Source organism: Enhydra lutris, unplaced genomic scaffold, assembly GCF_002288905.1.
Source record: "Enhydra lutris kenyoni isolate GAN:26980312 unplaced genomic scaffold, ASM228890v2 scaffoldscaffold20, whole genome shotgun sequence".
NCBI lineage: Eukaryota > Metazoa > Chordata > Mammalia > Carnivora > Mustelidae > Enhydra > Enhydra lutris.
Window position 1 is genome coordinate 29,548,498 of NW_019154104.1, and position 16,650 is coordinate 29,565,147.

Below are 16,650 nucleotides of genomic sequence, written 5' to 3' on the forward strand. Positions count from 1 at the left end.
CTCGCTAAGTAGTTGGTTGAGCAACTAGACAGATCAATAAAGATGGACTACCTTCACCTAATTGACATTTATAGAACACTATACATAACAAGTACAGGATACAGTTCCTTTTTTTTTTTTTTAAAGATTTTATTTATTTTAATTTAACAGAGAGCACAAGCAGGGGGAGCAGCAGGCAGAGGGAGAGGGAAAAGCAGGCTCCCCAAGGATCAGGGACCCTGATGCGGGACTTGATCCCAGGACCCTGGGATCATGATCTTTGCCAAAGGCAGATGCCTAACCCACTGAGGCACCCAGGCATCCCTGCTTTTCAAATTCAAATAGTACTTTACTAAGATAGGTCATAAACAAAAGATTGAAGGTATTTAAAAAGATTGAAATAATAGAGAGCCTACTCTCTCTTTATAGTGTTAATTAAATTAGTAATAAGTAGTGAGCTACTGAACGATTAAAAAAAAACTATAAACATTTGCACTTAAACCACACACTTCTAAATAACTAATGGGGACTTACACATTCAGCTAAGATGGAGTAATAGGGACCAGGTTTATGCTCCATCTTAAACGATGTAAAAAATCACAAAATGTAAGAAGTGGTGGTTTTTCAGACATGAAACACTAGGTAGTGTAGACAGTGATGCCTGAGAGAGGGGGAAGCATAATGATACGGGCCCTGTGACTGCTCCAGCTGACAGCCTGGTGAGAGTTTCCAGACTGCAGCACAGGAAGGAGAAACCCAGATGGGTCCAGCGGTCATTCTGACCCGAGGAGTCCAGGAAGTCATGGCCCCCTGAATTCTCAGGACAGAGAAACAGAGATTAGAGATCTGCACCAAGAGAAAGCTCCAGAGATCTGTAGGAGGCTCTTTCAGAGTCATCAGTGGAGTATTTGATCAGCATGTGTGTGAGGATGTTCTTGAAGCAGGAGAAAAACCCCTCAAAAATAACAGGATGAACAATCTTCAGAGCTCACGAGGCCAAGAATAGTTCACAGTGCCACAAGACAAAGTGGGAAGTCCTCATAACTCATCAGAGTGTTCCCTCGGTAGCAGGGTAAAATAGCCCTAGACTAAATGGTGCTCTAGTTCCTCCTGTCAGAGCTTCGAAACTATCCTGGCAAGGAGTGAACTGTTTCCAAGTAATTTCACTGTGTCCCAGAGCAAACCACAGGAATACATAAATACAGGAATACATAAATATCAAACATCCACTAAAGTAAAATTCACGGTGTCTGGCATCCAAACAGGGATTACAAAGCAGGCGAGGAAGTAGAAAAATTGAAACTATGATTAGAAGTAAAATCAATCAATAGAAGCAGACCCACAAATGACACAGATGGGTGCAGTTAGTCAATAAGAATATTAAGCCAACTATTATAAATATGCTCCATATATGAAAAAGGTAGAGAAAAGCATGAGCATGTTAAGGAGAGACAAAGAAGATAGAACAAAGATCCAAATTGAACTCTAGAACTGAAAAAAAAATCTCAGATGAAAAATGCTCTAGATAGGATTAACAGTAAATCAGAGACAATAAAACATTAGCAAATTTGAAGACAGAATAATAAGTACATTTAGAATAAATGTATTTTAGAGTAAAAAGCTTGAGGAAAGAAGTGAACAGAGTATCAGTAATTTCAAGACCTGATAATCATGAAATTGAAGTCCTCAAAGGAAGAGCAGAAAAAATATTCAAAGGAATAACAGCTGAAAGATCACCAGATTTGATGAAAATTAGAAACCAGGAACAGAACCAAGAGCCTCAGTGAACCCTAAGCACAAGAAACATGAAGGAAAAAGTTCATCAAAGTACTTAATGGAATTTCTTATAACCAATGATAAAGAAAAACATTTTGAAAACAGGCAGATGGGGAGAAAAAGGCAAGTTACACATTGAGGTATGAAGATAAGGATGACAGCACACTTCTTCCTGGAAATAATGCCAGAAGCCAGTGGAACAAGCTACTTTAAAGTACTAAAAAGAAAAAGACCAAACCAAACCACTGTCAACCTAAAATTTAATACCCAGCAAAATATGTGTTTAAAAGAAAGGCAAAATGCTTTTTTAGATATTTATAAGCTGAAGTAATTCATCAACAGCAGACTTGCACTATGGGAAATGTTAAATAAATTTCTCAAAGCAGAAGGAAAATGATGCCAGATAGAAATCTACATTTACACAGGGGAATGCTGAGCACCAGAAGTGGTAAATATGTGGGTAAATATAAGTAATTTTTGTTCTTATTTAAAAATCACTTTAAATGAAAAACAATAACCATATTTTATGGGGTTTGTGTAAAATGTATGATAATGCATACAGGCTGAGATGTAGGGAAATTGTATGTATTATTATTATGGTTCTTATAAAACGAGCAATAATATTACTTGAAGGTAGACTGTGATAAGTTACAGATGTATGCTTTAAACCTTCAAGCATCTAGTAATAAAACAAAACAAAGATTCATGGTTAGTAGTCTTAACAATGGGAGATAAAATGAAACAAAAAATGCTCAATTCAAAAGAAGGCAAAAAAGGGAAAGAGGAAAAAGGATAGATGAGATGAATGGAAAACAAATAGCATAGGGTGCTTGGGTGGCTCAGTTGGTTAAGTGCCCCACTCTTGATTTTGGCTCAGGTCATGATCTCAGGTTCATGGGATCTAGCCCCCCATGAGCCTCTGTGCTCAGTGTGGAGTCTGCTTATCCTCCTTCTGCTCCTCCCTGACTCCTACTCTCTTTCTCTCAAATAAATAAATAAATAACATCTTAAAAACAAGAAAACAAATAGGAAATTTAAGCCCAAACTGTATTAGTAATAGAAGAAATTATTTAAATACCTATGTATGTATGTATGTATGTATACAGAGAGTATGCATGAGTGGGGTCAAGGGGAGGGGCAGAGAGAGAGAGAGAATCCCAAGCAAGCTCCATACCCAGCACGGAGCCTGACTTGGGGCCTGGTCTCATGACCCTGAGATCATGACCTGAGCCAAAATCGAGAGTTGGATACTTAACCAACTGAGCCACCCAGGCACCCCAGTCTAATACCCATTTTAAAAAAAGGTGAAGATCTGCAATGACATGGATGGAACTAGAGGGTATTATGCTTAGCGAAATAAGTCAGTTTGAGAAAGACAATTATCGTATGATCTCCCTGATTTGAGGAAGTTGAGAGGCAACGTGGGGGGCTTGGGGGTAGGAAAAGAATAAATGAAACGATGGGATCGGGAGGGAGACAAACCATAAGAGACTCTTAATCTCACAAAACAAACTGAGGGTTGTCAGAGGGAGGGGGATAGAGGGAGGGAGGTGGGGTTATGGACATTGGGGAGGGTATGTGCTATGGTGAGTGCTGTGAAGTGTGTAAACCTGGAGATTCACAGACCTGTACCCCTGGGGCTAATAATACATCATATGTTAATTAAAAAATAAAAAATAAAAAAAAAGATTGTTAGATTGTATAAAAAGGCAATTATGCAATGCCTACAAGAAACCCACTTTAAATATTAAGATGCAAGAAGTAAAATGTGAAAGGGTAGGATAAGATATACCACACTAATACTAATTTTAAAAAGTTAGAGTGGCCATATTAATATCAGGCAATAGATTTCAGAGCAAAGAATATTAGCAGGAATAGAGTTATAATGATAAAGGGGTCAGTTCATCAAAGGACATGCAATTAAGTGCATAAATATTTATACACCTAAGCAGAACTGATAGAACTGGATGAAGAAACAGTCAAATCCACAATTATAGTTGTAGGTTTCAACACCCTTTTCTCGATAATCCATAGATCAAGTAGACAGAAAATCAGTAAGGATATAAAATATTTGAATAACACTATCACCCAATTTGGCCTAATTGACATTTATGAAACACTCTATGTAACAACAGCAGGATGTGCATTCTTTTGATGTGTACATGGAATGTTTACCAGGGTAGACCAAGTTCTAGGTCTCTGTAAACAAGTCTCAGTAAATTTGAAAGGATTGAAATCATTCAGAATATATTCTCTAATGATCATGGGATTAAATAAAAAATCAATAACAGATATTTGGAAAATTCCCAATATTTGGAAACTAAAAACACTTCTAAATAATCCCTGGGTCAAGGAAGACACTGTTAGGGATATTAGAAAATATTTTGAACTAAATACAAATGACAGTACAACATATGAAAATTTGTGGAAGGTAGTTAGAATAGCTCTCAGCTGGCAATTTTATATTAATAAAAATTGCCTATATTAATAAAAATGCCTATATTAATAAAATGCCTATATTAATTAAAAAAAGGAAATTTCAAATCCATGATCTCACTTCCACTTTAAGACATGAGGGGAAAAAAAGAGCAAATTCAACCCAATGTAAGCAAAAGAAAGGAGCTGAAAGTAAGAGCAGAAATAATTGAAATAGAAAACAGATAAACATAGAAAAATCAGTAAAACCAAAAGCTGATTCTTTGGGATCATTGAAACTGATAAACCTTCAGGCACTCATCAGAAATAAAATAGAAAAGACACATACTAACATAATATGAGAAGTGACTTAATTACAGATTCCGAAGATATTAAAAGGCTACTACGGTAATGTTTTGATCAACTTTATGCCAGTGAATTCTGCAACTTAGATGACAAGGATAAATCCCTTGAAAGATCCAAACAGGAAAAGCTTACTCCTGAAGAAACTGATAACCCTCAAAGCCCCATATCTATTAAAGAAATTGAATTCGTAGTTAAAAACCTTCCCACAAAGAAAACTCCAGGCCCGAATGACTTCAGTAGTGAATCTTACCAAACATTTAAGAGAAATAATACCAGTTTGTTATGGGTTGAATTGTGTTTCTCTTAAAATTTATATTTTGGGGTCCTAACCCCCAGTGCCTCAGAATATGTCCTTATTTGGAGATAGGGTCTTTACAGAGATAATGAAGTCAAAATGTGGTCATTAGGATGGGCCCTAATCCAGTATAACTGGTGTCCTAATAAAAAGGGGAGATTTGGAGACAGACAAGCATACAGAGAATACCATGTGAGTGTGAAGACAGCCATGTACAAATCAAAAGGAAAGGTCTAGAACAGATTCTTTCCTCACAGCCCTCAGAAAGGGCAACCCTGCTAACACCTTGATTTCCAACTTTTAGTTTCTTTAATCATGAGATATAATAAATTTCTGTTGTTTAAACTGCTCAATTTATGGTACTTTGTTATGGCAGCCCTAGGAAACTACTGCACAATTCTATTCAAACTGTTTCAGAAAATCAGAGGGAAGGAAACTCTTTACAGCTCATTCTGTGAGGCCATCATTACCTTATACATAACAAGAAAAAGACATTGTAAGAGAAGAAAATGATAGATCAATATCTTTCATGAACATAGTTACAGAATTTTAAAATAAAATTTTAGCAGGTAAATCTACCTATAGGTGTGTGTGTGTGTGTGTGTACGTGTACATACATACTTATTTCTATGTGTTTATAATACCATGTTTATAATACCATGACCAAGAACTGTCTCAGGAATGCAAGGTTTACTTAATATTTGGAAATAATCAATGCATTTCCGCATACTAATGAACTATAAAAGAAGAACCAAATGACCATGTGAAGAGATACAGAAGGAGCATTTGACAATATATGGTATTCATATCTGATAAAAACTTTATGCAAACTAGAAATAGAATTTTCTCAAACCGATAAAAGGCATTTATGAAAACATTAGCTTTCACATTATACTTAACTGTGTAAAAGTCTGACTGCTTTCCCCATCACATCAAGAACAAAGCCACGGGTGTCCGCTCTTACCATGTCTATTCAGCGTTGTACTGGAGATCTAGCCAGTGCGGTAAGGCAAGAAAAAGAAACAAAAATATTCACATTACAAAGGAGGAAGTAAAACTGTCTTTTATTTGCAGACAACCTAATTGTCTATGTAGAAAATTCTGCTGAATCTACAAAAATAAAAAAAACTTCTAGAATTGAGAAGTTGGTTTAGCAAGATTGCAGAATTCAAGATCAATATGCAAAAATTAATTGTACTTCTGTGTATTGTAAAGAAGAACCTAAAATTAAAAATAAAAAAATACCATTTACAATATCATCAAAAACATGAAGTAATTAGGGATAAGTTCGACAAAAGATGTGCAGGATTTTTTTCATTCAAAAACTACAAACCATTGCTTAGAGAAATTAAGGAAGACCGGAATAAAAGGAGAGACATATCCTATTCATGCACTGGAAGACTCAGTATTGTTAAGACACCTTCCCAAATTGGTCTGTAGATTCAGTGTAATTCTAGCCCTTGACACACCCATTGTAAAGGAATCTGAAAGCTTTTGCAGGCAGATGACTTGGTGAAGACTTGGGCACTGGTTGCACAGGCTTGCTGAGCTAGTGAGTCTGATCATGGTCTCTAGAATGATATCCTGGGGCAGCACGGCGTGTCAAGGGGGTGGAGAAGAGGCCAGAAGGTGCGGCTGGACGAGGAAGGTCTGCAAGGAGCTGTCAGAAAGGGGCCAAATGGGAGGCAAATCTCACCCAGAAGTTTGATAGTCATTATGTCTGGGTGGTAGATGTATGGATGAGTCTTACTTTCTTCTTTGTGTTTCTGTGTCCCCACACCCCTCTAGAGCAAACCTCTAATATAATCAGAGAAACCACAATCTTGTAGTCGATTCCTATGGGATATTGTTTTTTTTTTTTTTTTTGCACATCATATAATTTGAATATTTTACAAGGAGATTGTATTTGTTTTGTAGTCAAAAACAAAAGACAGGTAGGCAGGAAGAACATTGCTGAAGAAACAGGTCTTAAGAGACTGTGGGGGAACTCCTGGTGGGGCCATGTATCGGTAGCCAGGACATGGGAACCACAGTAAATACGGGATAGCCAGGCAAATGCACATTTTGCTTGACATGTTCTTCCTGAATCTGACTTCTGTTGGACACAAAATGTCTCTTTCCAGTTAATGCATCAAGTCATCTTAGAACATCTGACAGAAGATTTAACTCCTTAATTCCATGGAGGCAGATTGGGATCTCTAATTACTTAATTGAAAAAAGGTACACACTTCAGGCTGCCACAGTGTTTGGGAATTAATCTTTAAAACCTGACAGTGAACATTAAATTCAATTAGGGAGAGCGATTAGCAGAGATTCTTCTCTCCTCCACCCTGGGTAGCTTTGAGAGGTGGCTGACTGGTCTGCATTGATTCTGATGCTATCCTTGTGTATACATCAACCAGGAGAGCCAAGTATGCATTTTTCACTTCAGAGGGGAGTTATCGGACCGTTCACAGCTTGATGGATTTCCTTAACCACGTCTCCACGGCTGATTCGGAAGGCCCCCTGACCAAGCATTCAGACTCACCAGTTTGCTGCTTTGGGTCTTGGTGCTTTCTCCTCCTCTTCTCTTCTTCCTCCGCCTCCTCTTCCTTTCTGAACTTTCTCCTCCTTCTTACTTTGTTGGTTCTACCTTCCAAGCGAGGCTGCTCTTGCACCGCCTCCAGCCGGTCCCGCCGTGCTCCTCTCTCCCCTGGGTTCTTGCAGAAGCGTGGGCCGCCCGTGTCTCCCTCGCCTGCACACTCCTTCCGGTAGAGCAGCCAGAGGGGCCCTGTTTCTGCTTGCGGCCGTCTTCCCCGGTTTCTGTATAGCTCCTTTCCTCACCCTTCAGATCTTTCCTCAAAGCCACCTTCTCTGAGAGGCCCTTTTTTCTATGTATGTATGCGTGTATGTATTTAGCGTTGGGGAGGGGCAGAGGGAGAGCGAGAATCTTAAGTCGGCTCAATGCCCAGCCCAGAGCCCACCACGGGGCTCGATCTCACAACCCTGAGATCACGAACTGTGCCGAAATCAAGAGTTAGACGCTTAACTGACTGAGCTACCCAGGGGGCCCCCAAAATGAATAGTTTAATAGTTGGAAACCTTTGGGAATTTGTGCTTCAGAGCATAGTCATTCTCTGTCTCTCTCTCTTTCTTTCTCAGCAATACAGCGTAGGGTTCGCAGTGCCCTTCTCTCAGCCCCATCCCTCTGCCACCACTCCCTGGAGTGACTGTCATCTTCAGATATGTTGTTACAGTCTTACTGCAAATGTACAAATAAACATCACAGAATTTTGCATCATGTGTGTTTTTAAGATTGTGGTAAAATGCATGTAGCACAGGGTTCTCTGTTTTAACCATGTTCAAGTGCACAGCTCAGTGGCATTGAACACATGGACTTCGCTGTGCAACCATTATCACCATCCGTCTCTACAACTCTTTTTGTCTCACAAAACTAAAACTCTGTCCCCATTAAACACTGACTCCCCAATCTCTCCTCCCCCAGCCCCTGTCCCCCTCCCCCTTTCTCCTTTCTATAGCTATGATTTTGACTATTCTAGGAACCTTGTGTAAGTGGAATGATAGTGGTATTTGCCCTTCTGTGTCTGGCTTATGTCACTCAGCACAGTGTCTTCAAGGTCCATCCATGTTGGGGCAGGTGTCAGAACCTCCCTCCTTTTTAAGGCTGAATAGTGTATGAACGGTATATGAACAGTATATGAATAGTGTATGAACGGTATATGAACGGTATGTGAACGGTATACGAATAGCGTATGAACGGACCACGTGTGGCTGATCCATTCACCAGTTTCTGTATAGCTCCTTTCCTCACCCCTTCAGATCGACAGACACCGAGGTTACTTCCAATTTTTGGCTCCCGTGCATGATTCTGCTATGGACTTTGGTGTGCAGGTACTCTTTGAGACCCGCTTTCGGTTTGTTGGGTATATGCACACACAAGTGGAATTGCTGGATCCTGTCGTGACTCTGTGCATAATTTTTTAAAAGATTTTATTTATTTGAGAGTGCGAGAGAGAGCACAAGTGGTGGGGTGGGGCAGAGGGAGAGGGAGAGGGAGAAGCAGGCTTCCGGCTGAGTAGGGAGCCCGAGGATGACAAGGATGATGCGGGGCTCCATCCCAGGACCCCGGGATCATGACCTGAGCCGAAGGCAGAGGCTTTAACTCACTGAGCCACCCAAGCGCCCCCCCATGTATAATTTTTTAAGAAACTGTCACACTGTTGTTCACATAGGCTGTACCATTTCATATTCCCTCAATGGTGCGCGGGGCTTCTCGTTTCTCCACATTCTCCCCAACATTTGCTTCTTTCTTTCTTTCTCTCTTTTCTCCTCCTTCTTCTTCTCCTTCTTCTTCTTTATAGAAGCAGTGTTTCCTGTGTTCTTATAACTTAGATGGTATCTTGCGTATATGCGGCTCGTCTTATTGTAATCAATATTGCTTTTTATTGTTTAGCCGAGTTAACCCTGTAGGTGTAACTCATTAATTTTACTCTATTTTTTCTATTAAAGAGTCATACTTGTACATAGTTTTGAAAAAAAACTGCACTCTGCTCTTCTACCACAAACTCCCACTCCACTTTGAAGGCTTCTGGCTGTTTCTTCCATTAGTTCTAACTTTTTTTTTTTTTTTTAAGTAGGCTCCACGCCCAATGTGGGGCTGGAACTCACGCTGAGATAAGAGTTGCTGGTCTACCTACTGAGCTAGCCAGGCACCCCTCTGTCCGTATTTCAGATGTAAATGCTGCTCTTTCTTGATTTTTCTGTTTGAGACCCCAGCTCTTAGTTCTCAGAAGACAAAAAGATCTGAGCTCTGTTGCATTCTTCCATGGCTGCTGTTGACCTCTTGTTTTCTTAAGCTCAGACACTTACATACGCCCAGGAAACATGCTTTCTGACTGTGGTCCTTTGCATTTTGAGGACTTTCAAGATACAGCAGGATGAATTTTCCCATCTTGAAAGGGAAGTCTGTCTCTGGATTGGGTCTGTGGATGTTACATTTTGGGTTATTAGGAAAATGAAGGACATGGAGCTTGGGTTCCCTGATGTAACTGAGAGAGGGTCAGAGAGCACTGCTGTTAAGAACTGTAGGTATGATTCACGGACCTGTACCCTTGGGACAAATAATACATTATATGGTAATAAAAGTAATTAATAATAATAATAAAAAAGAACTGTGTGTATGGCAACCCCCAAGGAGCACGCCCACGAGCCCCACTCATTCCTCACCACAGTCCTTGGGATGAGGCTCTTCTTATCCCCACTTCGTGGAGGAGGAGAGTGAGGCCCAGGCAGGCCAAGCTGCTTGACCAGGTCATTTAATCTGCAAGCAGAAGCATCGCACGGCAGGCGCTTGGCTCGGATGCCCATGTTCAGGCTGCATTGCTCCTCCTGCTTCTCATGTTCGATCCTCTGAGCCAGCTCAGATGGTGGGTGGGAGCATACCCTGCTTCCTGTAGTGGCAGCGAGGGTGGGAGACTAGCCCTGCTGAGTGTGCATGCCAGGCCCAGAGCCAGCCCGGTCAGGCTCCATGCTAACCAGCCTTTCCCTGGGGTTCCCGGGAGAGCTGGTGAAGGGCTCTCTCATGCGTACAGTGGCCCTGGCTCTTGGAATGTGTGGTTCTGTACTTAAGGACTTCAAAAATGTATCTCAGAAGTGATTGACTCTACATGGGGCTTTTTGCTATGGGCTTCATCACCATGGAAAGCCAGGGTGGGAATGAGGGACCACACCTTCTCCCCAGGAAAAAGAAGAGCTGGTCCTTTGGGCAGATGCTGGCTCTTTGCCCCCATGTAAGCACAGGTGTGGCAAGGCTGTGTTTTGGATCTTACTCTTAAAGTGGGACCCGTGAAGCCAGGTTGACCTGCTGCAGTGTCCCCTTCAGGACTCACAAAGCTCCGTCTCAGAGGACCGATGTCAGAGATGCGGGTGAGACTGGGCTACAAGAAGGTGAGCAGAGCATGAGGTTTGGAGCAATTGCAAAGTGGATGGGAAGGGCTGGGTGGCTGAGTAGCAGAACTCGGACATGCTGTTTTCTTGTGGGCTCCCTTAACTCCAGGAGAGGTTTTGGGAAAAGCTCCCCTTCACCTCGCCAGCCCCAAGCCTTTACACTTTAGCAAGGAAAAGTCTTAACAGCTAGGTATTGTTTTGATGGTAAAATAATAAGAATCTAGTTCCACTATGAGACCCTCTCCTCCTGTGGAGGGGCCACCCTTAGCCCCGGAGATCAGGGCCGGTTTTGACATCTGTTACTGTGTTTACCTCATAGGTGTGGAACGCTGTGGACTCAGGCCGCTGCCTGCAGACCTACTCCCTGCACAGCGAGGCGGTGCGGGCTGCCCGCTGGTCTCCCTGTGGCCAGCGCATCCTCAGCGGTGGCTTCGACTTTGCCCTGCATCTAACAGACCTTGAAACAGGTGTGTTTCATTGCACTATTACCCTGAGGCCCCCCTTCCTCTTCGGGAAGCTTCTCGGCAGGGGGAGGGGGGTTCAGCAGCCACAAGCTGCATATGGCTTCAGGGCGGTAGGAGACAGCCCTCAGGAGAGGCCCACAGTTGGCATGTTTCCAGGGCATTTGCCTGGAACCAAGCCTCTCCACGGAGGGTTCGAGGTGGGCCTCTGCCAGCCTGCCGAGAGGACAGAGCCCCAAGGTTGTCTCAGCCCCAAGACGTGGGGCTGGATAAAGCGGTGGCGTTTTAATCAACTTCTGACATGTAATTTGTACCAAAATAGATTTAGCTTTATCACAATGTCCTTTGGTTGAAATCAGTTTAGAATTCCTGTCAATTCATTATCGTTGAAAGGCTGTAAGGAATGATTCCAGCTCGTAAGGAAAGTCTGCAAACGAGTTCTGCTTTAATGCCTACACTGAAAAGGCATTTGGGCAAGATGGATTTGTGCTGGGTAAATCCTCAGGGGGCTCTTGACAAGCAGGGAGAGAAGGAGAGAGAAGCCGGCAGAGGGGACTTGACGTTCTCGAGTGCCCCTGTGCAACAGGCCCTCTCTCTGGACCTGGTCCTGCCGCAGCCCGCGGGTGGGGTCCCGTCCGTGCTCTTCTGGTGAGGACAGAGCCAGGAGGTGCCCAGCTGGCTTGAAAGCGCTGCCCCTGACTCACGCTGGCTGGTCTCAGCACCCATGTTGCCTTTGCCTCCCTGGGCTGCTTCTGGTCACCTCACTGCTGGACACTACTGCCAGGGTCGGGAGGGGAGGCCAGCATTCGCACCCATCCCTGGGGTGTCCCCTTCAGTCGTTTGGGCCCCACTCACCCTTAGGTCTAGCACCACCAGACTTCTCTTTTCACGCACGGGTCTGCCAGGCTCGCCGGGGTGCCTGTGTGCCCGGTAAGCCATGCTCAGCGTTGGAGACGCCACCCAGGAAGCTCTGGTTTGCTGTGGGACACAGAAGTGCAGAGAGAATCCCAGGTTCCCTGGGGGTTCTCAGTGATGGAACGAGGTATAAGAAGTGCAGAAACATTGGGCCTAGAAGGTCAAGAAAAACTTCTGGGAGGAAGTGGAACCCACCCTGAGGCAGGAGCTGGGGGTACTGAGAATCTAGGTGAAGAGGGTATGGTTGATGGAGAGCGAAGCGGGTTCTCGGTAGACAGGACAATGAGGACAGAATTGTTCCAGGAACACGAACCGCATGGTGTGCATGGAATCGTGGGGTGCAGGGATCTGGGGCAGCGAGTCTGGAGGGGCAGGAACAGGAGCTTGAGCTGCATGCCGTTCCTGGCCTGTGAAGAATGCATTCTCCAGGCACTTTTCCCCACTCCAGGGTCACTGACCACCCATGGGGACCTGCGCCGCCCACCCACAGAGTAAAGGAGTGATGCTTTTCACATACTGGTGGGGGGCGGTGATGCTGGATTAATCAAATACAAGTTCATTTGATAACATCAATGGATTCCTAGTGGTTCTGTGTCCTAATGGATCTTCTCAACCAACAGATGTTAGATAGTGCCATTGTGTGTGTGGGTGTGTGAGAGTGTGTGTGCATGTGGGGGCTGGTTCTGAAATTTTAGATGTTGAGAGTTTCCCTGCCTCACAAGTTAGGGACTGCCACAGCAGATGGCAGCAGGGGGCCACTGCTCAGTTTGGAGCAGAAGAGAATCATGGAACCTGGGCAGTCCTCCCTGATGTCCGGGGCTGGTTGGGTGTGACCCGAGGGCGGAGAGCAGGAGGAGGGAGGAGGCATGCCTCGCCCAGTTGGTGGCAGATCTTCACTGGAGAGAAGCTTGTGTGGCCTCAGGCCCAGCGTGCTCCTCCAGCTGCGCTGTGTTGGGTGGTATAGGGAAGGCACGGCCTCTGTCCTCAGGGCTTTGCCGGAGATGGGGGACTTTTCCACTCCACCCGTCTCCCAGGAACAGCACTCCTCCCCAGTTCATCTTTTGAGAGCTCAGTTCTGTTCATTCGTAGATAGTTACTGAGTATCTGCTGTGGACAGGACCTGGTGGGGGCTGTAGTGGTGAGCTTATTGGACATTTTCTGTCCCTTGGGGGCAAGAGTCTCAGGATTTGGGCCTTACCTTTGGGGAAACCCTCCAGTCCCTAGATGGGGCCTCTCCTGCCAAGAGGGTTGCTGGTTTCTGTGTCTGTCTCCCTGACTAGTGTGGGTGCTCCTTGAAATGGGGCCTGTCCTGGGGGTCTCCGTATCTCCCATCATCTGGCCAGGGCTGGCCCGGAGCAGCTGCTCAGTGTGTGAGTGGAGGCTGGTGCGTGCTGGGCAGTGAGAGCCATCAGTGGCCGCCAGTGTGGGCGAGTGGGCTCCCCCTGGCTCTGCCTCCCACCTCAGCTCTGCATCCTGACCCCAGGTTGTTCTCAGGGTTTTCTTCAGCAGACGTCGGTGGGCTTGGGCAGCCCCTGTGGCTCTTGGCCTGGTTTGACTAATCTCGTCCTTTCTCATCACTGAGTCTGGTTTTCCTTTTTACTTGATCTGCCTCTTTCCGCCCTTGGTGATTTGGCTTTTTCATTTCAATCTAATTAGAACTCCCTGCCAGCAGAAGGCGATGCAGGGCGTTCTCACCGCAGTGCTTTGGGAATTAGTCACTCGGTGCCCATTGTCGTTAATGGGAATTTGGCGCCAAGGCCATTTATCCTGGTGTCCTCAATCAATACAGTTAAAAATCTGTGGCTTCTAAAATGTCAATACCCGGCCTGAAATATGGAGGGCCAGCAACATTTTATCTCGTTAATTTATAGTTCTGACGGGCTGTTGGCTTATAAGACAACCATGAATCAACACCTAAATAAAATCCGCTCACAGATTCATTATTTTTGGTGCTCCCGCTTCAGTCTGTAATCTTCCTAACAAAACGTCTCTAGTGCATTAGGCTGAGGTGGCCTCAGGGAACCCTGGCCGACTCAATGAGGGCTCGAATGTCGCCTGCCTTATGAGTCAGCTGTCCTGCACATCAAACGGGCCAGTCGCCTCAGAATCCCCCGGAGACCTTGCTCGGTTCAGTTCCGCTGGTGCTGGTGTCTTGCAGGTTCCAGCCCCTTGGGTGGTTGCCCCAGCCTGGCTGTTCAGGCCTCAGAGGTACGCAGGGCCTCTTACTTTGCATTTGTTGGCTGCAAAGGAGCCAACAAATTCTCCCTGGAGCCCTCAGGGCCCTGGCTGGAGGGGGCACCCTGTCCTTCTTCCTTTGGTCTGGTCAGCTTTCTTGATGTGTGTCCAGCCTGTCCTGGACGTCCGTGCAATGCCACTTGGTCCCAGGTACCTGATGCCGGAGGAACACGGATGGCGGAGCAGATGTGTCCTTCCACTTAGTTTCCGCCTCTGTGGGAGGGGGGCGCTGCCCTTGGCTGGTGGTGGGCTGGTTGAGGGGAATAGCTGAGATGGTGTTTGTGGTTGCTTTACAGAATGCCTGGCCCAAGGTAGGCACGCGACAAAAGATGTCCCTCCCCGCCCTCCATCACTGCCCCCTGAACCAATTCAGATGGTGGGACAGAATGACCTTGTTGCTGCTGAGTGTCCAGAGACTCTGGTCGCTGGGCTTTGGTGGCTTGCCTTCAAAAGCCCCCAGTCCGGTGATCCCCCTGCCGGCTTACTGGTGTGGCCCCTGTGGTTCCCTGTGTGGGTCTGGGGGGCAGGCTGGGAAGAAAACAGGCCTTCCAGGGTTCTCCCAGCTTCTCCTCCATGTTTTGCTTCTCCATGACAACATACTGCTAGTGGTAGCTGACAGCTTCCTCCTGGTGATGCACGGCAGCTGCCCTTCATTTAGGTGCGCACTGGACCTCCCACAGCCCAGCCTCCAGGCACCCGGTGCTGGAGAAGGTCCATGGCCTTCTTTACTCAGATACCCACTGCTAGCAGCCTGGGCTCCCCCAGCCCCTGGTTAGCTCCTCCTGCTCTGGGGGTCCCTGAGTCTTTCAGTAGGAGGCTGTGGGGCGCGCAGACGAGCAGCCGGCCGGGACGGGACCCACACATGGCCATTGCTCTTGTTGTCCAAGAAGTGCATTCTGGTCATCGTGTTTGGGGCCCCCATCACAGAAGCGCTCCAGGAAAGGGGAATATCCCATAGGCAGCGTGCGCCGTGGGCCCGGCCCAGGGTGATGCGGCTCCGGTTCCTAGCACTCTGCTTGGCCTCTATCAAGCTGAGATAATAAAGAGATGTTAGTCCCTTTGCTTATTATGTATTTAGTCTCTACTCCAACCTTTGAAGACAGTGTTTCTATCCCCATTTCACTGACCTACGAGACCCTGAGGCTGGGAATATTCAGGACTCGCACAAGGCCTCACAGCCGCAGGGACAGAGTAGGGTCCACCTCTGGCCTGTGTGACTGGCAGAGGCCGCCACGTCTGCTTCCCTGCTGTGGACGAACCGTTTGCTTCGGGGAGCCTACTTGCTCCCCCCACCCCGCCGGCAGCCGGCTTGCCTCCGGTGGAGATAACTTAGGGCCTCCAGGAGAAAGGCGCCCTGAGACGCAGCTCGACTGGGCCTTCTGTAGGAGGCTTCTCTGGCTGCTGACGGCCGCCGCTCCAGTGGGAGAATTGTTAGCCGTGACGATCTGAGGACGCTCGGCATAGCAAGGGCGAGAAGTATCCAAGTTTGAACTCTGATGAAGGGGACCAGGAGTTCATGGGGCTTTAAAGAAGATGCCACAGATGGGACTCCTTTCGTGCTGAGGGGTGCCACCTGCCAGGTCTTGGAGGAGGTGCCTGGGCTTCTCCATTCTTTGGCTTTTGAGCGCCATGACTGTGTGTCCCCCCAGTACAGCTCAGAGAGATTCAGTTAGGCATCCTTCAGGTGTCTGTGGAGGCGGGAAGGCACACCCCCAGTGGCATTGTGAGTCCCTGGCCGGAGGGCACACGTGCAGCTCCTAGTGGTACTGGCATGTCTCGTGTTGTCTGTCCTTGGGGCCCAGGGCTTTGCCTGGATGGAGACACGGAATCTCAGAGGGGCTGGAGCCCAGTGAGGGCTGAGCTGACATTGGTCCGGGTGCTGCCCCTCCAGTGCCTTCTTGCCCAGAGCAGCTGCCCGCGCTCCCTCCCAGTGATGCAGGCGGGCCCCCTGTTGACTCCCCTGCTTTTCCCTCATCCTCAACCACCTGTTTTTCTCCTAAACGCATTCCTTCACCGACGCCCTGCTCCTGGCCTGCCTTCAGATGAGCTTGTTCTCAGGGCTGCGCCCTCTTCAGCCCCAGACACCGGCCCCATTCCCATGCACACCCTCTCTTTCACTCTGAAGTGTTGTTCTCTCCAGTCTCAGGCTTCTTTCCTCCCCTCCTTCTGTACAGCTTTGGGGTGTATCCAGAACTACCATAGTTCTGGATATTAAATCCGATGTTCTTAGACTTCGGTGAAACACCCTGCCAGCCCCTATCT

General features: G+C 46.3%; 1 protein-coding gene across 3 annotated transcripts in view; it reads left to right on the forward strand.

The window, feature by feature from the left end:
* The window catches only part of LOC111148769 (WD repeat domain 25), a 140,885-nt gene that overhangs the window by 73,682 nt on the left and 50,553 nt on the right, over positions 1–16,650 (forward strand). For 2 of the 3 annotated variants that reach the window (XM_022505567.1, XM_022505568.1), the window contains one exon: positions 11,097–11,244. In XM_022505567.1, coding sequence (XP_022361275.1) covers positions 11,097–11,244 — 148 coding nt within the window. Of the gene's footprint in view, positions 1–10,705; positions 10,778–11,096; positions 11,245–16,650 lie in introns of those variants that run through there. The other variant, XM_022505569.1, reaches the window with a different exon arrangement.